Source organism: Podarcis bocagei (genome assembly GCF_964188305.1).
Source record: "Podarcis bocagei genome assembly, chromosome: 7".
Classification (NCBI taxonomy): domain Eukaryota; kingdom Metazoa; phylum Chordata; class Lepidosauria; order Squamata; family Lacertidae; genus Podarcis; species Podarcis bocagei.
Window position 1 is genome coordinate 31009328 of NC_138132.1, and position 24040 is coordinate 31033367.

The 24040-nt window shown below is 46.7% G+C and overlaps 1 protein-coding gene across 1 annotated transcript; it reads left to right on the top strand.

The window, feature by feature from the left end:
- Positions 1-60: 60 nt before the first annotated feature.
- Positions 61-22692, top strand: LOC308590225 (uncharacterized protein). Its single transcript, XM_081200038.1, has 15 exons — positions 61-547; positions 2422-2570; positions 5009-5169; positions 6568-6727; positions 10133-10303; positions 12026-12117; positions 12402-12559; positions 13174-13277; positions 15133-15357; positions 16089-16174; positions 17236-17372; positions 18256-18345; positions 19051-19259; positions 20093-20299; positions 22013-22692. The coding sequence occupies exons 2-15, from the start codon at positions 2424-2426 to the stop codon at positions 22298-22300; spliced, it is 2235 nt and encodes a 744-aa protein (XP_081056164.1). The 5' UTR covers positions 61-547; positions 2422-2423; the 3' UTR covers positions 22301-22692.
- Positions 22693-24040: the final 1348 nt, after the last annotated feature.

Sequence of the window (24040 nt, forward strand, 5' to 3'; positions counted from 1 at the left end):
CCAAGAGCCTGAGAAACGCGCGCCCTCCGATGGACAGCCGACGGCTACAGGCTGGAGCAGCAGCCCGCGGCACGGAGGGAGGCTGCAAAAGGAGGGAACGGAGAAGTTTTCCCGTTGCAGCTTGCACCGCTTGGGAACAAGTCCTGCAGCCTCCTGAACTACACACTCGGGCCCACAAAGACGCTTCCCGCAGTTCCGCTTGGTCTTTCAGAGACACGGGAAGGGGAGGCCCGGATCCAGTGGCGCCCTTCCAAAAGACCGGAGGGGGGCACAGCCAGGGCAGGATAGGAGCAGCCTGCACCCCACCCTCGGGATGCGTAGGCTGAAGGAAGCCGCCTGAGCCTGATAAGCGTTTTGCAATCTGCCTGCTGAGAAAAACGGCGCGGGCGGAGGATCTGTCCCCAGATACGTCTGCACGCCTAGATTTCGACTTCCAGGGAGAAAGGGGGCGGAGAGGGCTAGGCGGCGCAGCGGGTGCTTTTACCAGCGCGATCTTGTTCGCCTTTACTTGGAAGAGGGTCCTCCTCGGATTAAGCGGGGTTTACAGGTAAGCGAGTGGGCCAAGGGCTTTTTAAGATACCCCCAACCCAATAATTATTGCTTTAATCCTTAACGAGTGTAATGAAATACCGGTATATCTTACAGCCTTTTCTTTTTGACATATGCGGTGATAGTTCGCCACAAGGGACTTGTTGTATAGGGAGTTGTTTTGAGCTAAAACAGCCTGTGCATTAGAGGCGACGCTCAGAGCAACCTTGATCTAGGGCCAGGGACACAGGGTGGTTTGAAGTTTCCTTAGTCAAGATTTGTCTACTCCTTTTCCGCTGTAGAGTTTGAATGATTCCACTGGAAGTTGCCTTTGTGCAAAAAGAATAACTCCTTGAACTGTCACGTGATAGGACTATCAAAGATTTAAAAAATTTGGAAATGAGGTTTCTCAAATTTTGGCTTTATGCTACCAAAATTTCTCAGTTGCTGCATTACCACTGAGTAACTTTTGCTTGCCAATGAAGAAATTTCTGTGCTGCTACCATTTGGTAGTATATATTTTTGCAAAACAGGTTTTTCAGCACTGACTCTTATGAAAATGAAATTATCTGAGACAACCATCAAACTCTGTGTTGATGTACCTGTTGGCAAAATGCAAACTCCACCGTCCCACGGGTTCTTGCCTAAATGAACTTCATTGTGAATGAAACTATTAAAATAGTTTATTACATCTAACACTGATTAGTGTAACCATATGTTTTTAGAAATACAATCAGGTGGTTGGTGTTCTTACAGTCCCATGAACAAAATTGTGTAAATTTGTTAACTACTATAAATATCTCTTTTTTTTTAATTCTTTTTATTGAGTTACTTTTATGCATACAAAAAGAAAAAAGAACAAATACTTTCAACAGAATAACACGGCACTTAAGCACTAGATAAAAAGGAAAAAAACTACTATAAATATCTCAACAAATTCCACATGAATTTAAGTGAATTTTTGCATGGATGTCTCAAGTAACAATTATAATATAGGCAAATTTGCAGTTAAAATGCATAAAACCGATGGCTGAGGAAGACCTTTGGTCATGTGACAATAAACCAATAGGTCACTATACCAAAAAAAGACTGGGAACCACTGGCATATAAGAGTGCAGCCTTCATCTCTTCAGTTTGGGCAGAGTAGGGTTACTGCTCTCCAGAGGACTTTTTTTACTGCTTTTTCTGGGGGAAATGTGCCATTCTTAGAAATGTCTTGGTTTCAGAGAATGTAATCTGTAAAATATGAGCACAGAGCAAGTCACATTGTGTAACTGGAATGACTTCAATGCTGATGACATCTAAAATCAAGATGGTGTGTGGGCACACTCATCTGAGAAGTTTTTTAATTAACGAGTTAATACATTTATTGGCACACATCAGGGGTGCTCCAACATGCTCCAACATGGAGGGGTGCTCCATGGATGCTTTCAGAGCCACATCCAGAGCACAAGGAATGTGCTCTCCCCTGTTGCAGATTGGGGGGATGTGTCCAAGGTGAGTACCTTGTACCTGGATTCTGCCAGTCTGAGACAGAGGCAAGGGAGCACAGCAGGGATGGGGAACGTGATACCCTCTAGATTTGCCCCACCAAACTCAAGTCTTCCCTTAGCTGTCAGTTTCCTCGTCCTTAGTTTCAGTTTTGCCCTTGTAGAATTCAGCAGGGAGAAGGATGGAGACAAAACAAGACTTAGTTGGCTGCACCTGCCATTGGCTGTGCTGCCACCTACTGTTGGGTTCCCAGCATTCCACCCTACCAGTCCCAGTGGGCACTCACTACCATTTTGTGTTCTCATCCACGATGCCATTCAAGGAAAAGGGGTCCTTCTTTGGAGGGTGTGATTGTTGTCCTTGGTGGTGCTCATATTTGTTTCCTCTCTCCTGTACCAAAAGCGATGGCCTTTCTCCACATCATCGTCCTACTGCTGGTGGCTGGGCTGTGCATGGGCCAGGACTTCCCTTTCCGGGACCCCACATTGCCGTGGGAGGAGCGGCTGGACGACCTGGTTAACAGGCTGACATTGGATGAGATGATACTGCAGGTACAAGAAACACTTTTTGACCATTTGACAGAGGTGACAGGGCAGAAGAGGTGTGGAGAGGCCTGGCAAAGGGCATCAAAGCTGCAGGAAGGGAGGAGGGCTGGTTTGAAATTATAAGGAACATCAGACTCCTGCTGGATGGATCAAGGGACCATTGAGTCCTGCATCTTCCTTCTCATAATGGCCAACATGCTTCCGGGAAGTCCATAAGCCGGTATTTAAGGCACTAGCTCTACCCTCCTGCAGCACACAATGGGACACTGTGGTCTAAACCACTGAGCCTAGGACTTGCCAATCAGAAGGTCGGCGGTTCGAATCCCGCAATGGGGTGAGCTCCCGTTGTTTGGTCCCTGCTTCTGCCAACCTGGCAGTTTGAAAGCACATCAAAGTGCAAGTAGATAAATAGGTACCGCTCCGGTGGGAAGGTAAACAGTGTTTCCGTGCGCTGCTCTGGTTCTCCAGAAGCGGCTTAGACATGCTGGCCACATGACCCGGAAAAACTGTCTGCAGACAAACGTCAGCTCCCTCAACCAGTAAAGCAAGATGAGCGCGCAATCCCAGAGTCGTCCACGACTGGACCTTAAGGTCAGGGATACCTTTACATTTTACCTGCAGCACACACAATAATTAGGATTTAGTTGTACACTCTCTTAGAACATGGAGGTTCTTCTTCGATCTCATGGCCAATTGCAATGAAATAGAAAGCCTGGATAGCTCAGCTGGCTAGAGTGTGCTGCTGATAATGCTAAGGTTGCAGGTTCAATCCCTGTATGAGAAAGTTGCATATACCAGCATTGCAAAGGGTTGGACTAGATGATCCTCATGGTACCTTCCACCTCTACAATCCAACGTGATAGAAATCTATAAAACTATGCATAGTGTGGAGCAAATGGGTAGATAAAAAGTTTTCCTCCCTCTCTCTTAACACAGACAAAAGGAAGTACTTCTTCACACAACACATAACTATGAAACTCGCTCCCACAAGGAGCTTTTTCAACATTTTTCACATTGGCTTTTTCAACAGTGTGACGCGGCAGCTAAAAAAGCCAATGCAATCCTGGGCTGCATCAATAGGAGTATAGCATCTAGATCAAGGGAAGTAATAGTGCCACTGTATTCTGCTCTGGTCAGACCTCACCTGGAGTACTGTGTCCAGTTCTGGGCACCACAGTTCAAGAAGGACACTGACAAACTGGAACGTGTCCAGAGGAGGACAACCAAAATGGTCAAAGGCCTGGAAACGATGCCTTATGAGGAACGGCTAAGGGAGCTGGGCATGTTTAGCCTGGAGAAGAGGAGGTTAAGGGGTGATATGATAGCCATGTTCAAATATATAAAAGGATGTCATATAGAGGAGGGAGAAAGGTTGTTTTCTGCTGCTCCAGAGAAGCGGACACGGAGCAATGGATCCAAACTACAAGAAAGAAGATTCCACCTAAACATTAGGAAGAACTTCCTGACAGTAAGAGCTGTTCGACAGTGGAATTTGCTGCCAAGGGGTGTGGTGGAGTCTCCTACTTTGGAGGTCTTTAAGCAGAGGCTTGACAACCATATGTCAGGAGTGCTCTGATGGTGTTTCCTGCTTGGCAGGGGGTTGGACTCGATGGCCCTTGTGGTCTCTTCCAACTCTATGATTCTATGATTCTAAGGTGTAGCGATTAATGGCCGACGTCAATGGCTTTTAAAAAGAGTTACACAAATTCACAGAGAATAGGGCTATCAGTGGCTCCTTAACCATGTTGGAGGCAGTTCTGAATGCTAGTTGCTGGAAACCGCAGGAGGAAAGAGTGCTGTTGCACCCAGGTCCTGCTTGTGGGTTTCCCAGAGGCTCTTCTTATCGGCCACATCCCCTGGCAGGCAGACCCATTATGTAATTGGTGGGATGTAGTAAGGCATGTAATCCTTAATCCAATGGAATGGGCCCTTCAGCTCCTCTGCACTCCACATTTTTATGGAATGTCCCAGGGGGTGTAGAGAGAGGCCAGGAGGGCCACATTTGGCCCCAGGTCCTGAGGTTTCCTACCCTTGTGATGCATCTTTACTTCAGTGTAAGTCTAATTGGATTCAGTTGGACTTACTTCTGAGTAAACATGCATGGGAGTGGGCTGTAAATGTTGCAAGCCTCGTTAATTAATTTGGAATAACAAGCACCTTATGATTGCCTTAGCATAGACAGAATAGATTCCCTGCTTCTCTCACAAGTGTGGGTTGAAAGGAGGGAGGAAAATCTACCACTTTTTAGAAGTATTTAGAAGTATTTAATATGCACTCAGTGGTCTAGTGGGAGTTGCCATCCCAATGCACAAAGGAATCAGCCCTTTGGGATTCCCTGAGCTGTAAGCTTAGTGCCACCTCATTGCAAAACAAAGACCGGGTACGGAAGAGTTCTGAGGGGCTGCCTCATCTGCTGACTGGTGCTGTGGCTTGTTCACCCACAGATGGCAAGAGGAGGGGCAAAGGGCAACAACCCAGCGCCGGCCATTAAACGACTGGGCATTGGGCCCTACAGCTGGAACACGGAGTGCCTGCGTGGAGACGTTGGGGCCCCAGGATGGGCAACTGCTTTCCCCCAGGCCCTGGGCTTGGCTGCCTCCTTCAGGTATGGCTGCTGTTGAAAGGTGGGTCTTGGCTGTGGCTTCTCCTAGGTTCCCCTTGATTCCCTTTCAACCTATTCTACTAGTGCCCCGTTTTGGCCCCAACAGAGTTGCTGGGACTCTCTCCTCTGGGAGGGCCCACTAGGGCTTTGCCATGGTCCTGCCTTGTTGAGTGGCAGACAACCATGAGCCGCCATTTTACATTTCCCAGTGTGCTTTGTAGGAACTTACCCCATTATACTGATGAAATTAGGCAAGCACTTTTCTGGCATTGTTTCTATCACCTTATAAAAATGTTTTTGTTTTCGAAGCCTACTCAGATTTCCAAAGCTAACGTGCATTTTAACCTGTGATTTTCTTTTGCGATCATTTATATTTTTAACTATTGATCTTATTGATATTTGGAATTACTTTTAGATCAGCTTGTTTTTAACTTTTGGCTTTCATAGATCATTTTAATGTATTTTAAAATGTTTTCTGTAAACTGCTTACAGGTTTTGACATCTGAGCGGTAGAGAAATATTATTTTAAAAAATAAAATAAAATAAAAATCACTCTCTGAGGGATTTTTTTAAAAAAAATTTAAAATGGCAGTTGCCTAGCATGTGGAGGGGTCCCTTGAGTGCAGGAAGGGACCCTAAAAAAAGTAACATACCAAGGGTTCCTTCAGCCCTGGAGCCAGTCCTGGCCTCGTTTTCCATTTCAGCTGCCTGAAAATTACAGTTCTAATTATTAGAAATGGTTGCTGATTTAAGAGAAGCAATTCTGCTTGGTTGCCAGCTGTCCCCCCCCCCCGAAGTAAGGTTCCTGAATGACACAAAGCCCTGTCAGATGGCAACCTGGCCTCCATTTCTGTCAGTTGCAAGAGGCAGCGTCATTTTTTCCAGAGAACTGAAGTTTATTTAAAAGAGGAATCGCTTCTTGAGATGTGTGCACACATTCCCTCGTCACCTCTAATAAACGGGTTTTGTATAATTTCAAAAGCCATGTGTATCAGAGGCTGAAGAAGGAATAAAGAAATACGTGTGCCTCTTGAAAACCAGATTCAACCCTCTGAAAAAATATTTTCTAGCCTCACTGAAGTAGTCAATCTATTCCAAGGCCCTTTAAAAAAAAATGCTGGTGGGAAGCTGATTTAAATGCCCCTCCATATAGCCAGTGTGGTGTAATTGGACTAGGAATAGGGATCAGATCTTCACATAGTTCTGAAACTCAGTTGTGAGGACATTTTTGCCTCAAGCATTCAGTCAAACAGGACCTAAAATGTCTCCTGAAGTGCCTCAGCCCAGACATAGGTTTGCTCCACCCCCATCCCAGCCTCTGCCTTCAGCTTCAATAGCAACTTGCTAGATCAAAATGTCCTTTTTGACGTCCTCTCCACTGCTGCTTCTCTTTGCTGACAGCCCCGAGCTCATCTACCGCGTGGCCAATGCCACAGCCACTGAGGTCCGTGCCAAACACAACTACTTCATCTCCGTTGGTAACTACGACGACCACACTGGCCTGAGCTGTTTCAGCCCCATGTTAAACATTATGAGGCACCCACTGTGGGGCAGAAACCAGGTATGGTTTAGGAAATGGGGATTCCACAGGTGGGAGGATACAGAGGGATGGGCAGACCTGTTCATTTCAGTTTCTCATTTTCTGCTCTTAAGTTCAATTCTCCACATTTCCACATCAGTTTGTGATTTCCCTTCTAAAAAGACCTCACGGTAATTCATCAACATTTTAGTGTGGATTTATCCTAATACGAGCATTTTTGCAAAGCAACTTTCCCCAGTACAATGCCTTTTTTGTATGCTGTTTTCACCAATACAAGCATTTCTATGCACACTTTACACTAGTATGTGCATGTTTGAACACATTTCTTAGCTGGAAAAACTGCACTTCAAAATTCAGGAAAGAACAAATTTCAAAGGATGGTTGTGTTTCAGTTCTTTTCTTGTTTCAGAAAGTGCAAATTAAGTAGGACTGTCTTTAAATGAAAACTGAATCTCATTTATTCCCCATCCATAGTGGTTCCTAAAGTGGGCAATAAGAGCCAAATGCGGATTATTGGGGAACACATGACCTGTTTCTGGTCAAAGGTGTTACTCCTATTACCAAGCTTGGAGTATTGGGATGGCTATTTTTTCTTTGATATTTTCATATTCTATTTATTATTTACTTAATTTTGTAAGAATAAAAATGCAGGAATATGAAAAAACATGAGAAAATATGAGAAAAATGCTGCTTGTTTTAAAATATTTTACCAAAATATTCCAGTACCATCAGGTACAGTGGTACCTCGGGTTAAGTACTTAATTCGTTCCGGAGGTCCGTATTTAACCTGAAACTGTTCTTAACCTGAAGCACCACTTTAGCTAATGGGGCCTCCCGCTGCACCGCCGGAGCACGATTTCTGTTCTCATCCTGAAGCAAAGTTCTTAACCTGAAGCACTATTTCTGGGTTAGCAGAGTCTGTAACCTGAAGCTTATGTAACCCGAGGTACCACTGTATATGAAAAATGTAAATCTGACAAACAAAAGGGTTTTGTAACAGAAATCTCTCGATTCAAATCCGAGATAGTAAACTGTAAAAGAAAAACCCTCTCCAAAGCATACTGACTCTTCCTTGACTGGGAAGTCAAGGAGGAGGAGGTCACTGCAGCCATGGTTAGGTGGTCACAGGACTTTGGGTATTCAATAACCATGCCACAGTGGGGAAATTTGTGGAAGAATAATTGGAAATTCACAAACTGTTATACTCTAAAAGAAAACTTCCTAAAAATGCAACACCGATGGTATCTAACACCTTGGGAATTGTCAAAGATGTACAAAAATGTCCCCAGTAATTGCTGGAAGTGTGGAGATAAATCAGGCACTTTCTACCATATGTGGTGGCTATGCAAAAAAATCCAGGCATTTTGGAATGGTATCCACTTAGAAATACAAAAAATAATAAAGACTTCCTTTAAGAGAAAACCAGAAGCTTACCTCCTGGGGATCAAGGATTTGGATATCCCACAAAAAATGAAGAGTACCGTATTTTTCACCCTATAGGACGCACTTTTTCCCCTCCAAAAATGAAAGGGAAATGTGTGTGCGTTCTATGGGGCGAATGCAGGCTTTCGCTTCAGGAAGCTCTCCGTAAGCCTTGGGAGCCCGTGGGAGTTCCCGTCGGGCTCCCTAGGCTTGCGGATAGCAGCCTGCATCTCGAAGCCTTCGGTTCCCCGACCTGGTTTGGAGGCTGCTGGTGGGGAGAAGCGCGCTTCTCCCTGCCGCCAGCCCCACCAGCTCGGGGGACAGCGGGGAGGCGGAACGCCGCCATCCCGCTGTTCCCCAACCTGGTTTGGGCTTCAGGCAGGTATCCGCAAAGCGTGGGAGTCCAGCAGGAAGTCGCGCCGGACTCCCAAGGCTTGTGGAGAGCTGCTTGTTCAGGGGGCTGGGGTCGGGGGAAGCTCGGAATTCCCCTGCCCCAGCCCCGCGCCTGGGGGGGAAACAATTTTTTTTCTCTTTATTCCCCCCCCCGGAAAAAACTAGGTGCATCTATGGGCCGGTGCGCCCTATGGGGCGAAAAATACAGTATACAGTGGTACCTCGCAAGACGAATGCCTCGCAAGCGAAAAACGCGCAAGACGAAAGAGTTTTCCGTTTTTTGAGTCGTTCCGCAAGACGAATTTCCCTATGGGCTTGCTTCGCAAGACGAAACATCTTGCGAGTTCTTGTGAGTTTGTTTCCTTTTTCTTAAAGCCGCTAAGCCGTTAATAGCCGCTAAGCCGTTAATAGCCGCTAAGCCGCTAATAGCCGTGCTTCGCAAGACGAACAAACCGCAAGACAAAGAGACTCGCGGAACGGATTAATTTCGTCTTGTGAGGCACCACTGTATTTTTATATGCCAGAGTGGCAGCAAGAGTCCTTATCGCTACAAAGTGGAAGAGTAGTGAAATCCCTTCTGTTCATGAATGGATCCAAAAGTTAACGGATTATGCAGAGTTAGATAGTTTATCAGAAAAAATAAAGAACAAACCAAAACAGGAATCATCTCAAAATGGGAAGTCTTTAAAGTTTATTTGAAAAACAATTACAGTAGTTTAAATTCTGCTGCAGCATTTGAATAACTTTAGTAGTAGGTTTAAGAAAGATCTGAAACCTTAGATAAATCAATAATTAGTTAATCAGTTAATTTAAGACAAAAACGTGTATGGGCAACAAATAATTAATAATTGAAATAAAGAATGGGCTGGAGGTCAGGTCTATAGTCCAAGGAACACTTTTTGGTTTATTGATTTGTAATTAATATTGTCCTTATCATGGTTTGTTTTGTATTTCTTGTCTTGTTTTTTTTTCTTTTTTGGTGTATCAATTAAAAATATTTTTTTAAAAAACCAAAATTCATGTACAGTGGTACCTCGGGTTACAAACACCTCGGGTTACAGACTCCACTAACCCGGAAGTAGTACCTCGAGTTAAGAACTTTACCTCAGGATGAGAACAGAAATCGTGCGGCGGCAACGTGGCAGCAGCGGGAGGCCCCGTTAGCTAAAGTGGTACCTCAGGTTAAGAACGGTTGCAGGTTAAGAACGGACCTCTGGAATGAATTACGTTCATAACCAGAGGTACCATTGTACTGCTTAAAATATAGACACCAAACTATGTACGGTTCAAAAACAATATAGCAAAAATAAAATACAAACTAAATAGAACATCATAAATCAGTAATACAATACACTAACTGGGTCACACCGCAGGAGAAACTTGTGTAAGTAAAGAGGTCTAAATAAGTGGCTAAGATGTAATGCTGTTGGCATTTATCTAATTTCCAAAGGGAGGGAATGACTGTGGCTCTCTCACCAGAAGTACCAGACAGCAGGTTCCTTTGTGGTGATGAAAGGTGTGGACACCAGGAACTGAGAGGAGGGGAGGAGGAGGGACGTGTCACAGAGAACGGGCATGACCTAAGTCTCTGTCTGTCTGTCTATTCTTCAGGAGACTTACGGAGAGGATCCATTCTTGACCAGGGAGCTGGGTGTGGCTTTTGTGACAGGGCTGCAGGGTGACCACCCCCGCTATATCAAGGCCAGCGCTGGCTGCAAGCACTTTTCCGTCCATGGGGGCCCTGAGAACATCCCTGAGCCCCGTTATTCCTTTGATGCCAAGGTCAGTATGACTGGCAGGTTGGGAGCTGGGAGGTGGCAAGGGCTGAATGGAGGAGGTTTCCTTGTCCTGTGTGCTGGCTCATTCCCTCCCTCTCCCTGCTTCCGCCATCATCATTATCATTTATTTGTATGCCGCCTTTCCATAGTAAACTATGCTCAAGGCAGCTCACAACACGAAGAAAGTTACATACAGTGGGCCTGCCACTGATGCACAATTTGTTTTTGCGATTGTAGCTTTAGGCTCATGGCTGAAAAATAAATAAATGGAGTGAGGGGAAACCCGCTACAGAGTTTGTAGAGCTCTACGCCTTGTTTTGCAGCCTCTGGGAAGGATGTGTGAGGCTCCCAGGACCCTTGTACAACCTTCCCAAAGGCCGGTGAGTGAGGCAGAGGGCAAGGCCCACTCTGGACAGATAAGGGTTGGTTAATTTGGTGGGGGGGTGGGGGTTCTGGGGGGGGGGTTTCCTGCCTTTGCACATGGACCCCGGAACAGAACCCTCACATAAGTGGTGGGCTCACTCAACTCACTAAGTTACAAGTTATAACAAAATTGAGATAATCAATTGATTAATGAAAGCATCTCATTAAGAAATATCCAATTCAATTAAGCAACCCCCTTTTAATTCATAATAAGAATCATAGAATTGGAAGGGACCACAAGGGTCATCTAGTCCAACACCCTGCAATGCAGAAATGTTTTTCCCAACGTGGAGCTCAAACCCACGACCCTGAGTTTAAGAGCCTCATATACAAAAACTTGAATCACAAAAGCAGCAAAAATAATGCACCACTGAAATTAAATATTGGCTCCAAAATCTTGAATCCCCTAAACCTCCCTTCCAAACTATTGCTGCTTTGTGAGTGGGATTCAATCACATACCACATACACTGGGAGAGCCAGTGTGGTGTAGTGGTAAAGAGCGGTAGACTCGTAATCTGGTGAACCGGGTTCACGTCCCCCCTCTCCACATGCAGCTGCTGGGTGAACTTGGGCTAGTCACACTTCTCTGAAGTCTCTCAGCCTCACTCACCTCACAGAGTGTTTGTTGTGGGGGAGGAAGGGAAAGGAGATTGTTAGCCGCTTTGAGATTAATTAGGGTAGTGATAAAGCGGGATATCAAATCCAAACTCCTCTTCTTCTACCAGCAAATTTGGGTTGTGCAATAGAAGTTGATTTGGTCTCTTGCACAACAAACAGCAGTGGGGTCTGTTCCCCCACTGCTGCTCCTGAGCCCCATAGAATCATAGAGTTGGAAGAGACCACAAGGGCCATCGAGTCCAACCCCCTGCCAAGCAGGAAACACCACCAGAGCACTCCTGACATATGGTTGTCAAGCCTCTGCTTAAAGACCTCCAAAGAAGGAGACTCCACCACACTCCTTGGCAGCAAATTCCACTGTCGAACAGCTCTTACTATCCCCCTCTGCTGGCGGGCAAGGCTATGTGTTACATGCAGATTGCTCTGCACTCCCTAAATTATCCTGCTGCCTTCTGATACAGTAAAGGGTGTTGTTGTGTTGCCAGTGTTCAACTAAGATTCAGCAGCCAGTCTTGTTGACTTCTCTACACAGAATGGGGAGAAAGACGCCATCTTGTTCTTTGCTTCAGGCGGCAAAATGTCTCGGGCTAACCCTATTTCTAGGTGTCCTGGAATTTTGTCAACAATGCTTGGGGTGGTGGTGGTGGTATGCCAGGAGGGAATGATATCTGTGCTCTGTACCAGGTGGAGGAGCGTGACTGGCGCATGACCTTCCTGCCTCAGTTTGAGGCCTGCGTACGGGCTGGAACTTTCAGCTTCATGTGCAGCTATAACAGGTATGTCTGGGTTCTCTCCCTAACTTTCGGATGGCAATGGGACATTAGGCTTCAATCCTGATCCCAGTTAACCTGAGAGTGAGCCCCCATTGAATTCAGTAGGATGTTCTTCTGAGTAGACATTGTTAGGCTTGTGGCCCCCAAGGTTTCTCCCAACTGAATGTGGCTGAAAAAGTTTACCACCCCTGTGCTAAAATTACGTGGTTCGTCATTAGAGCAGGGGGCATACCAACAATGTTTGCAACGCTTTTGAGCCTGATAGCTTTCTTTCTTGCCTGTGCCAGGATTAATGGAATCCCCGCCTGCGCTAACAAGAACCTGCTAACAGACATCCTGCGTGGAGAATGGGGCTTCCAGGGCTATGTGGTGAGCGATGAGGGAGCTGTGGAACTGTTATGGCTTGGTCACAACTATACCCACAGCTTACTGGAGTCTGCCATAGGTGAGCACTACCCAGCATTGACGTCCGGCTCTCAGCCCAGAGTGGGCAGCTCCCCATAATGAGGACGGGGTGAGAAATTAGATCCAGTTTGCACTTTAATGAGAACATAACCCATTTTGTAGGCCTTGGACCAATAACATGAATCAAAACACAATTATCTTTCAGAACCCACAGTTGTCTTAATTTTGCAACGCAGTTCTCCAATCAAACAGTTGGCATCTGTCTGTCTTGGGAGCCAATGAAGGAGTATTGTGTACAAAAAGGATTATATGGGGAATGTGTGGATAAAAGTCTATATATTAGTGAAAATAACATACACAGAAATGCATTATATCAGGACGTGGCTTGCAAAATGGTGTACGCTACCTCAAAGCTGCATACCAGAATGGGTATATCTTATTAGTAATTAGAAACTTTAGTCTGAATGTAGAGCACAAAGCAATCTATTATGTATTACCGTGATTAATATTTTTGTCCCATTCTTCTGCTTGTAACGCATCCAGAGGTGCTTATGTTTAAAAAAGATACAATGCAGTTAAGTTCAGCTGAGGAAAAGTTGTGTCTCTGAACTCTTGGACTATAATGATCCCAATTCTCTACCTCTCCTGCTGCAGCTTCTGTGAATGCCGGATGCAACCTGGAAGTTTCATACGGGATGGTGAACAATTCTTTCACATTTATAGGCCAGGCTGTTGCCAAAGGCAACATCTCCTTGGAAGTAAGTGGTTCCACCCAAGGGGAACAAGGAGTGGGAAAAGGTGGGTCATTGGATGCAGTTATTAGTGACCATCCAATTGCAGCTCATGCATGCCAAAATGTGAAATCATCCTATTTCCTAAAGAATATCCTACAGATAGACAATGGCGCCTGAGGAGCATATTTCCTGTGTGAACATTTTAGTTATTTAGTTAAGATATTTAAATATTGTGTCTCCAAGTAATTTCCATAAAAGTAATACAAAATACAAAACAGATTAAAACATCGGAAAATAGAAAAATTAGAACATCATCCATAGTGCCTCTTGCTCCAGAGAGATCTGGTGCTTGCTGGATGTTTTAGACTAAGCTCCCATCAGCCCCATTCAACCGTCCCTTATTTGACAGGAAAGTCCCTTATCCCAGCACTGTGTCCTGCTGCTGTCCCTTATTGATGCTGTCCCTTAAATTTCCCGGGTTTCAAGGGAAGCAGCTCCTCTCCCTCCCTGCCTGCCGGCCAGGGAGGAGGGAGGCTCCAGCTGTGTTTCTCACCCAATAAGGAGTCTAAGAACAACTGGTGGGTGGAGCTTGCATGCCTTGTGCCAAACAAATCGGCCGCATTGCCTGGCGACTCGCCTTTGCTCAGCGCTTCCCAGCGGAGAGGTGACGGTGGTTTTCCTTGCTGCATCCCCTTTGCCGGGTTGCTGCGCTGTGGGAACCACCGCTTGAGGCTTCGTTTGGCTGTTGGCTGGGCTTTCTGCCTTTGGCTGGGAGGGGCTCAGAAGTTGAACATACCTGTGTTCGGAAAATCCCTTATTTTGGCTGCTGATCCCTTATTTTCAAGGCTGCTGGTCCCTTATTTTCAAATCTGTAAGTTGACAGCTATGGCCCCAGCCAGCATGGCCAATGGTTAGGGATGATGGGAGTTGTATCCCAAAACACCAGGAGGGCACAAGCTTGGCTGTTCCAGAGAGTAGTATCGACACCAGCAGGTTCAAATTTTGAGAAACAGATTTCCTGACAGTACAAGGTGTTCAATAGTGGGACAGTGTGTTAGAAGGGAGTGGCCTCTCTGTTGTTAATAGGTTTTTTTTTAAAAAGCAGAAGCTCTGTGACTATCTTTTAGGGATTCTGTAACAAGGGTGTTGCTCTAGATGCCCTTTGAGATCCCTACAACATTTTTAGTAGTCTGTGGTTTGAGGCTTTTCCTCCCCTTATACACATTCTGCTTCTGTTCCACTCCTAACTCTGAGACCAATACATAACAAAGAGGAAATGATAGTAAATAATAATGTTAATACAATACATGATATAGCTACTAATATTTCCTCTGTCCCTGATCTCAGTAGTATTTGAAGCAGAGAATATAGCCACACCAAAAAGATAGCTCTAACATACTAATTCACCAATCAGTTTCTTTAATTAATTTGTAATATACAATCCTAGCAACTGTCTTCGCAGCAGGATTTATTTGTGTATTTTATTAATAGCCTCAATCAAATGTTCCTTTGCAGTAATCTGAAATAAATCCATCTGGTCCATTTACTTACTATATTTGATGTTTTCTAATGGCTTGGTTTTCCTCAGTATTTTGCTTCTCTCCATGTGTAATTGCTGTAGGCTTAAAACCTTTTGGGATCTTAAGAGCTGTGTATGTTTCTGTAATATTCTACAAGCTCTTCAGTTATATATGACATTGGGGAAGAGGAGGTGAGCGAGGCTTGGCCGACATGGTTTCACGGGATAAGTGGGGAGGTTCTCCACCTTTCCCTAGAAGTCTGTGGGAGTGAAGATCTTTCACCCATCTCCATCCTTCCATTACAATGCTGCTTCACTAGCCAGCTCTGTGCCTCCCCTCCCTCCTACTATCTCCTGCAGACGATCAGGGCCAGTGTCCGCCCACTTTTCCGCACCCGCTTGCGCCTGGGTGAGTTTGACCCGCCAACCATGAACCCCTACAATGCCCTGGGACTGGAGGACGTGCAGACGGAGGCCCACCGCCAGCTGGCTCTTGAAGCTGCCATTCAGTCCTTTGTCCTGCTAAAAAACCAGCGCGGGATGCTACCTCTTAAGGCCCCAGATGTGTTGAGGAAGAACTTTGCAGTAAGTGTTCACCATGGAGTGGTGTGATGGGGAGGGCATCTCGTCCCTTGCTCATTCTCCAGAGTTGCATCACCTCTGGCAACACTGGAACAGGGCAGACTGCAACAGAGAAACTAAATGCAGAACTCAGTATTGAAAGATTAAACTATTGATTTACTGCATTCTGTGCTTTGCGTGCATTAAAGTTTCTGTTTCAAACCCTGCCATCTCTAGCTGAAGGGTGGAGAGAGAGACCCTTGTCCCAAGTCCTTGAGGAATTGCTGCCAGTCCTGTGCTCAGTGGACCTGAGTGCAACTGCACTGTCCCCACTTATGATTTCCAGCAATTGGCTGGAATGGCAGTGACCAATTTTTGTTGTTCACATTAGGCCTCAACCCCTACATGTTGAGACACAACAAGTGCCCACTATTTGCACGTTCCGGAAGCAATTTTTTGTTCCAGCAGACTTTCCCAGCTAGATAAATGGGTGTTTTCCATGAGTGTCTACCTTGTGTGGTTTTAGTTCGGTTTTAAATCCATTTGCTTTCTCTCTCTCTCTCTCTCTCTCTCTCTCTCTCTCTCTCTCTCTCTGTGTGTGTGTGTGTGTGTGTGTGTAATTATCTTCAGTGTACATCACCTTGAAACTGTTGCTTGGAATGTGATGAATAACTTAATAATGTTGCATGGCCCCTGGTCCTCCCACTCTCTGGATCATCTGAATCCCATTGTGGCCCCTAATTTCTTCTTGGCAGGTGGTTGGGCCCTTTGCTGACAACCCTAGGGTTCTCTTTGGGAACTACGCTCCAGTCCCAGAGCCTCAGTACATCTATACACCCAGGTAAGTCCTGAAGAAACCTCTCCTCCCTCCTGATCCATCCTTGGAAGGCATTCCTGGTAGGATGCTGGACCAGCCGTATCTTCATTTAAATTGAATCTACACCCTAGAGTTGGCCTTACTTTTTGCATGCAGAGTAGGGCCATCTTTGCCAGACAGATTCTGCAACAGACAAGAAATTACGAGTTTTCAAAAGGGACTGAAGTCCTTCAGGCTGAGGACATGCTGGGTGCCAGACCCATAACTGCCCTTTAAGTAGGGCTGTCTCATACACACATCCTTGTTTGATGCAAGGTTGGCTCCCTCGGCCAATAAAGCAAAATGAGCGCTGCAACCCCAGAACCGTCCGCGACTGGGCCTAACGGTCAGGGGTCCCTTTACTTTACCAAGGATAGAATAGTTGCTGTTCCAGAGCTCAGAATGGCTCATTGCATTTCCCATCCCATCCTTTAGGGTCTGACTTGCTTAGTTTTACCAGTAGAACCACATCATGTGCATTTCAGAGTCAGAACCTCTCTCTGGAAATGAAGCTTTGAGCATTCCTACACCCAGCACTCTGCTTTCCCCCTCCCACACCGGGCACTTATTTTCCATTTTCATTTACTTCCCTCTTCTGCCTTTGCTTCAAAACAAAAAACAACAACACTTAGTGTCAAGGCCAGCTCTTGGAAGCCAAACACTCTGTTGAAAAGAAGCAAATACACTCTCATCAATGCAGTGAATTGTAGCCACAGGCTTTGGATGTGCATGGTCCAAAAGTCCAAGAAGCCACTGCCACCCCAGGATGCCAGACACAGCCCACCACCCTGTATGGCCCTGCTGGGTCTCCATAACCCAGCTGGCTTCTGTTGCCTACTCAGGGCAGTAAATACATGGTGAGGTGTATGTGTGTGTGTAAGGTTGGATGGGGCTAAGTTCTAGGCAGATCCCACTATGTGACTGGTTTGGCATTGCAGTCCATGGGTTATGCAGGCCAAATCCAGATTTTTTTGGCAGGGAACAAATACGTTTCCAGTGTTTGCCCTTAAGAAACTGAGAGCTGTTCTCATCTCCACCTGGTGCAGGAGGGGCCTGGCAACAATTGCGGCGAATGTCACCTTTGCCGCCGGATGTACCTTTCCCACGTGCAGCACCTATATGCCAGCCCAAGTGAAGGCTGCGGTAGAAGCAGCAGACATCGTGGTTGTGTGCCTGGGTACAGGTAAGCCCCACATCTGGTGAAGAAAAAGGGTAAGAACAGCACCATGCTTTTCCCTACGGTGCAACGTTCACTTCACATATTAAGTAGTGAGACCCAGGAGACCATCTGCTTGCTGCAGCACTGCAGGCACTGATTCTTTAATTTTAATTCTCTGTATCACAGGGTGATAAATCCATGTGCATTTTTATATACATACAAATGCATCCATGTCCACACACCTTGTGGTTATTTTCCTTTGTGCAGTCAAGTACATATAAAGCCCCTTCCATGCCTTAGTCAGTAAAGAGGCCTCCCCAAATTCAAGGACTGCATGGATCGCCCTGCTCCTGACCTCACACAACTTCCTTGGCCCAACCTCTGTCGGCATCTGCAAAAGGAAACCTTTTTGCAATGGACCTATTTGCAAGATGACAACCTGTGCAATTGGAGTTGAATGGCAGGAAAAGCCGTGTGCATAGAGGTCTATGCATGTGCAGGCTTCTCTATCTATGTGTGCACAGTGCATAGACTTGGGTGGGTGGGATTCTGGGGAAACTTCGGCCAGCGGCAGGGCCAGCCTTATGGGTTCACAATCATTGGTTCTCATGGAACTCCCTTGAGGCATTAATCATGACAGCAGGGAGCACAGATGTTATGGTCAGTGGTGATGGGAGCTGTGGTCCACCAGCATGCAGACCTCAAGCCACTCCATCAGTGGAGCCTGGCTTCTCAGTAAGACTGATGGACATCTTCTTTTGCTTTTGGAGAGTGGTACTTTGCCATTTCTCAAACTTTTGGAAAGGAGATTTTCAGAGAGGAGCCTCCTTGGTTTGTTTAGGATGAGGACAAGAGGGAAGGGAGTGGGTGGGCTCTTTTAACATGCCTTCTAACTCCCTCTGCCCAGGAATCGATCTGGAGACAGAAACCAAAGACCGGAAGGACTTAGCCTTGCCTGGCCACCAGCTAGAACTCCTTCAGGATGCTGTGGCCTGGGGTAAGCTTGATGTTTTTGCCCCGGGGGAGACTACATGAGGAAGGGGGATGCCAAAGGCACTTGGTTGCACCAAGCACTATAGAAGGTGGGGCCTGCAGGTAACCCGCAGCAAGCAGCCAATCTAAACTTTTCTGTGGCTCATGGGCAGTTGTGAAATTGAGGTGTTTGGTGATGGTGGTGGGGCTCCCTTGGTAACTGTTTAGATTTACCCTTAGGAAGCTGCCAATGTTGTGTCAGGCATTGGTCCATCTAGCTCAGGGTTGTCCACATCAAGGGCTGCTTTCCTTCTGGGATAATTAGTTGGGGGCCACATGCTGGCAGTGGACAGGGTCAAAGGCATCAGTGGGTGAGGCCCAGAGCCAGATGAGGACAGGGCATGCCCCATTTCCATCTCTCTACCTGCTGCCTTCTTCTCTCCTTCTTCTTTCCCAACCAGCAGGCTCTGGGGTAGGGAGGAATTGGTCTCACCAGAGGTCTCAACTGATAACTTGCAGAAGTCTTTTGAAAGTAGGCCGTATGTTCCCCGAGGGCTACTGATGCTCACTGCTGGCTGCTCCCAGAGAGCTTCCTGGCTGAATAAGGATTTGAACCTTGGACTTGAAGTTCCATGCTCTCCAGAGTGTTGGGTTATGGCTCATTAATGAGTGTTTGCATGCATGGCATTGATTTGGCCTGTTTATTAATTGCTTAGGGCTTTGATTTCAGCTGCTGGACGTCCAGTGATTCTGCTGCTGTTCAACGCAGGCCCGCTTGACGTGAGCTGGGCCAAGGCACAGGACAGTGTGGGAGCGATCTTAGCCTGTTTCTACCCAGCTCAGGCTACCGGCCTGGCTATTGCCAAGGTGTTGGTGGGAGCTAAAGGGGCAAATCCTGCTGGCCGACTCCCTGCTACGTGGCCTGCAGGCATGCACCAGGTAAGACTAGGATGCCCAGAAATTTGTAGGTAAGACAATCCCTGCCCCCACAGTCTTTCAGTTTAACAGACATGACATACAAGAAAAAAGGGGTGGGGAGGGAGGAGGGGGAAAGCAAGCTCATGCACCAGTTCTTAAAGCAGGAATGGGGTTTTGGCTCCATGGGCTAGATCCATATCAGTATCAGCCATGTATTATGACATCACATGATAGACAGGTGGGTTGTCCCACTCACTTGTCAAAATCCCTTGTGGGGTTCCCACCCTCCCACCAGCCAGCTGGTTTGTGGGTGCTTGGGAACCACAGCACAAGGGGCCTTGCTCAACATTTTGGGAAGCACAGTGCACTGGGATGGCAAAGCACTTTTTTGTCCCATCCTCTGGAGAAAGGAAAGCCTGCATTTTATAGGCTTTATTTGCCATGCACCTGTTCCCTGAGCAAAATTTAACCCTCATTTGTCAGCCTACAAGTGGGGTTTACATTCTGCTGCGTTGGCTGCAGGTGTGTATTCCTTCCTGGCATCCAATGAAATATGGGCATGTTTTAAGGGTGTACGTGAACCTGAGCATTGCAAGCAGGAACTGAGCAGGAAAAGCAAATGGCATTGTGGATTTTGGAGGACATGTTAGCTAAGACCCTTTACAGGCACCATGGGAATTACTGGCAAGCACACTGGTGTCCACAGGTGCCGCACTGGCGACCCCTGAGCTAAGATATACTCCTTGCTATTGGTTGTACCTTGTGCATTTCCCACCATGTGCCTCCTCATTCAGATTGGCTTGGCCCATGGGCTTCTTCCCATCCTGTTCACTCATTTGTGGCCGTTACCACAGGTTCCACCAATGGAGAACTACACGATGGTTGGACGGACATATCGCTACTATGGGGACGAGGCTCCGCTGTACCCCTTTGGCTATGGGCTCTCGTTTACCACCTTCCAATACAGCGACCTGGTGCTAGGTGCCGATGTCGTGCCCATTTGTGGTAACCTCAGCATCTCTGCAGTAGTGAAGAATGTGGGCTCCAGGGATGGCGAAGAGGTGAGACAGTATGTGTGTATTTCCCCACAAACTGGGATAGCAGGGAGAAGAGGGAGGAATTCAACCATTGCCATAGCGCTATGGCAATCATTCCATCAGTGCAAGCTTTTTCAGATGGAAAAATCCCCCCTCCCCTCCGTTTGGAACAATCCACCCTCTCCTCCTCCTGCTGTTCTGGGGGTTCTCCTGATGTGCCCAAAGCCAATTTTCGGGTGGGGGAGGAAAGCCATACCATGCTAATGTAAGTATTTCTGCTTAACGGGACTAGGTAGTTGAATTCCTCCCAAATACACACACACACACACACACACACACACACACACACACATTTGATTTTCATGAGAAAACAATACAACAATAATAATAATAATAATAATAATAAATTTTATTTATATCCCGCCCTCCCCAGCTAAGCCGGGCTCAGGGCGGCTAACAACAATCAAATAAACAATCAAATAATAACACATTCTAAAAATATTTCATTATAAAAATTAGTTAAAATAAAATTGATGGCAACCGATTAAACAAAATTCTGTGCAGGTTGCCAGAGGAGGGAGTCAGGCTGCGCCCTGACCAAAGGCCTGGCGGAACAACTCTGTCTTGCAGGCCCTGCGGAAAGATGTCAGGTCCCGCAGGGCCCTAGTCTCTTGTGACAGAGCGTTCCACCAGATCGGAGCCGCAGCCGAGAAGGCCCTGGCTCTAGTTGAGGTCAGCCTAACCTCTCTGAGGCCTGGGACCTTGAGGGTGTTATTATTTGTAGACCGTAGGTTTCTCTGTGGGGCATACCAGGAGAGGCGGTCCCGTAGGTACAATATAGAAGTTAACAGAAGAGCAAGCAGTTGAAAAGCTTTTGAGGATACCTAAAGCAGAAGACTTTCGAGTCCAAATGACAGAGGATAGAGGCCACTTCAGCCAGTGTTCCACTGTCTCAGGAAGGCAGACAAATGATGGAGACCTTGTATATGCCCTTTAGCGTATTCCAGAAGTGAGCTCCAAGTAGCAGAAAAGTCAAATGGTTTTGCCTTTGGGCAGTTTTATGCTGAAAGTCAATTTTTCTGCAAGTGGAATATGCAAAAGTCTCTGAAGCCATTGCTCAAACGTTTAGCTGACTGCCACATTCCAGGTTTTTGCAATTTCTCGGTGAGCAGACAGTAACAGGAAATATATTAATGCGGTATGCCCCCATGCATCATTGCCATCTATCCTGCCCAATATTTTAATGGGGAGCCTGAACCAATGATATCTAGGGCTAAGCATAGAAAAAGACTGTGGAATCTACATCCATTTAAAAAAGCAAGTTTCTAGCCCTTACGGCTGTGAAGATATGCTTGAAGTGTGTGAAATTCCTGGTGTGATCTTGGAAGCCAGGGAGATTTCTGAGCATGAGCCTGAAATTGGTTCCTGTTCCCTGCCCCAAGTGCACTTGCAGCTCCTTACTGAATAGCAGGAGCCAGGAAGCGCCTTCAGCCACTTTGGTTTGATGAGCATGTATTTCAGATCTGGAACTGGTGGGTGAGGTTTTGGGAAAGGGTGTTTTGGTGTCCTTGTCTCTGGGTAGATGGGACATTATCCTCATGCATCTGCCTTTTGTAGTTTGCTGTTCAAAGCTACTTCCAAACAGTGCTGCTGCCTCCACCACCAACACATGCAGGGGTGAAAACTCCTAGAAGAGTCTTGGGGTTTTCTCCTCCTAACAGTTCCTTCCTTCTGCAGGTGGTGCAGCTCTACCTCCGCTGGGGAGGGGCATCCGTGCCAGTGCCACGCTGGCAGCTGGTTGGCTTCCACCGTGTTCCAGTGCCTGTGGGACGTGCCGTGAAAGTACCCTTCCAGTTAGACTTCAGCCAGAGAGCCATCTGGGCTGGGGAATGGCGCCTGGAGCCTGGCACTTTCACCCTTTTTGTTGGGGGGCAGCAGCCCTTCCAAGAAACCCGGGCCCCTTCTAACATCCTGCAAGCTGATTTTACAGTCTTGGGGAAGGCCAGCCGCACCATCCAATGCTAGTCATCGGAACTGATGAGGGAGGAGGCCCCTGAAAGGCAAAAGGGCATCTCACTCTGTCAGGCCATGTATATATGAGATGGGTTTCTGCATTAAGTAAAATGTGCAGGAGGAGAGAGAGACTGTGAGGCCCTATGAACTGTGGGAGAGGGTACTATCCCTCTGGATATACGCCAGCCTTGTTTTTGTGGCCTGGGCAGCAAGAACTATTTTCAGTGGAGCACTGGTGAGGCTGGGGCTGATCTGGAGAAGAAGGTTCTGGGATAACAGAAGGTTCTCTGAAAGGATGATTACAGTTTGCTTTTTAAAGTCATTGATCATGTCTTCATCTAGCTTTGCTAAAAGTGAATAGGCAATAAAGGGCTCGAATAGCAGCAAGCAGAGGATGCTTGAAAGATCCTTGTTTTGGTCTGATCTCATGTGTCATAGGCATCTGAAGGTGGGGTTTGGGGCACTTACATCCATTGGAACTGGTAGGGCAGAAAGCAGGAAAGCCAACAGTTTTTCTTCTTTTCTTCTTTGGCGATCACTCATAGACAAGTAAGGTTGTCTTCCATGAACACGGTCTTAGCGGTGTGTCCGTAAGTGACTGTGGAGGCCAATTCTGGATCCTCATGCCCTTCCACAGTGGGGACATAGGTTTCTGGGCAGAAGTTGATAATGGTGAGGGTTTGCCAAATGTGCCTTCCTCTTAGCTCATTTCTCCCTTTTGTCTTGAGTTTGAGTGTCTTCCAGAGCTAGTTATAGGCAGAACCAAGTAATTCTAGTTTTGTCCCCATCCTCCTTGCTGAGTTCTGCAAGGGAAACAGACAAAGGAGGAGGAAGCTGACAGGCAGTGCCAACCCTTGAGCTGGGTGCAGGTAAGAAGAGAGGCAAGTGGGGGCTGGCTGTGGGCAGACTGTGGGGCAATGCCCCTTTCACCCTAACTGAGCAGCCTCCATTGAGAGGTGGGCCATGTTTCTGCTTTTAGTCTCCCCAGGGAACTGTCCCCCTCCCTCTCCTTGTCACTCAGCATGCGGATACTCAGCATCCTCATCCAGCCACAACCCCCAGGATTCTTTTGTTGAAGCCATGGCAGCTAAAACTGTAAAAAAGCTATTCCCCCATAAATTGACTTGTTGCACATATGAGTCTGCCGTATATGATGTCAGGCCACAGGTCTCGCTGGGGAGCATCAATTCTCAGTCTCTGTTACCTGAGATCCTTTAAACTGGAGGCAGGGGAGATTGTACCTGGAATCGTCAGCATAGAAAGCAGATACTCTGCCAATAAGCTATAGTGGCTCTTTCCTTCTGCCAGGCATCTGTTTAAAAATGGTGTGCATCAGTGCACAGTTGACCTGTACCATGCCACTTCTTGTGTTTTCTTAGTTCTCCTCTCAACCATCAGCGCTTTGCTAATTTTGTCCAAGGTAATCAAGAGCTTTTGATTGGGTTGGGGCTCATAGCGGTCCCCACTTCTCCCCTTTCTCTTCCACTGTGAAATATCATTGCAATGTGACCGTGAGTCCACCAGGTGGAGGCTTTGCACATGTTTCCACCACCTTCCCACTTATCATGAGGTTATGAGGCTAGCTAGCTGCTCTGCTTTCTGGAGGACCACGTGGCGTATGTTTGTCTAGGAACAATCCTCATCCCTACAATGTCTATGGCCAGTTTCCATCTTCATCTACAAATTCCTTTTGCCTCTGGAGTTCACAGTTGGGAGAGGTGGGAGGCTAAGGGCTCCCCCAGACTAGTGGGC

Excerpts from the sequence above, each read along its gene's own strand:
- LOC308590225 (XM_081200038.1), top strand. The coding sequence starts at position 2,424 with ATGGCCTTTCTCCACATCATCGTCCTACTGCTGGTGGCTGGGCTGTGC. Across the intron at positions 12,118-12,401 it reads TTCATGTGCAGCTATAACAG|GATTAATGGAATCCCCGCCT; the intron begins GTATGTCTGGGT and ends TGCCTGTGCCAG. Across the intron at positions 19,260-20,092 it reads GGCCTGCAGGCATGCACCAG|GTTCCACCAATGGAGAACTA; the intron begins GTAAGACTAGGA and ends CCGTTACCACAG.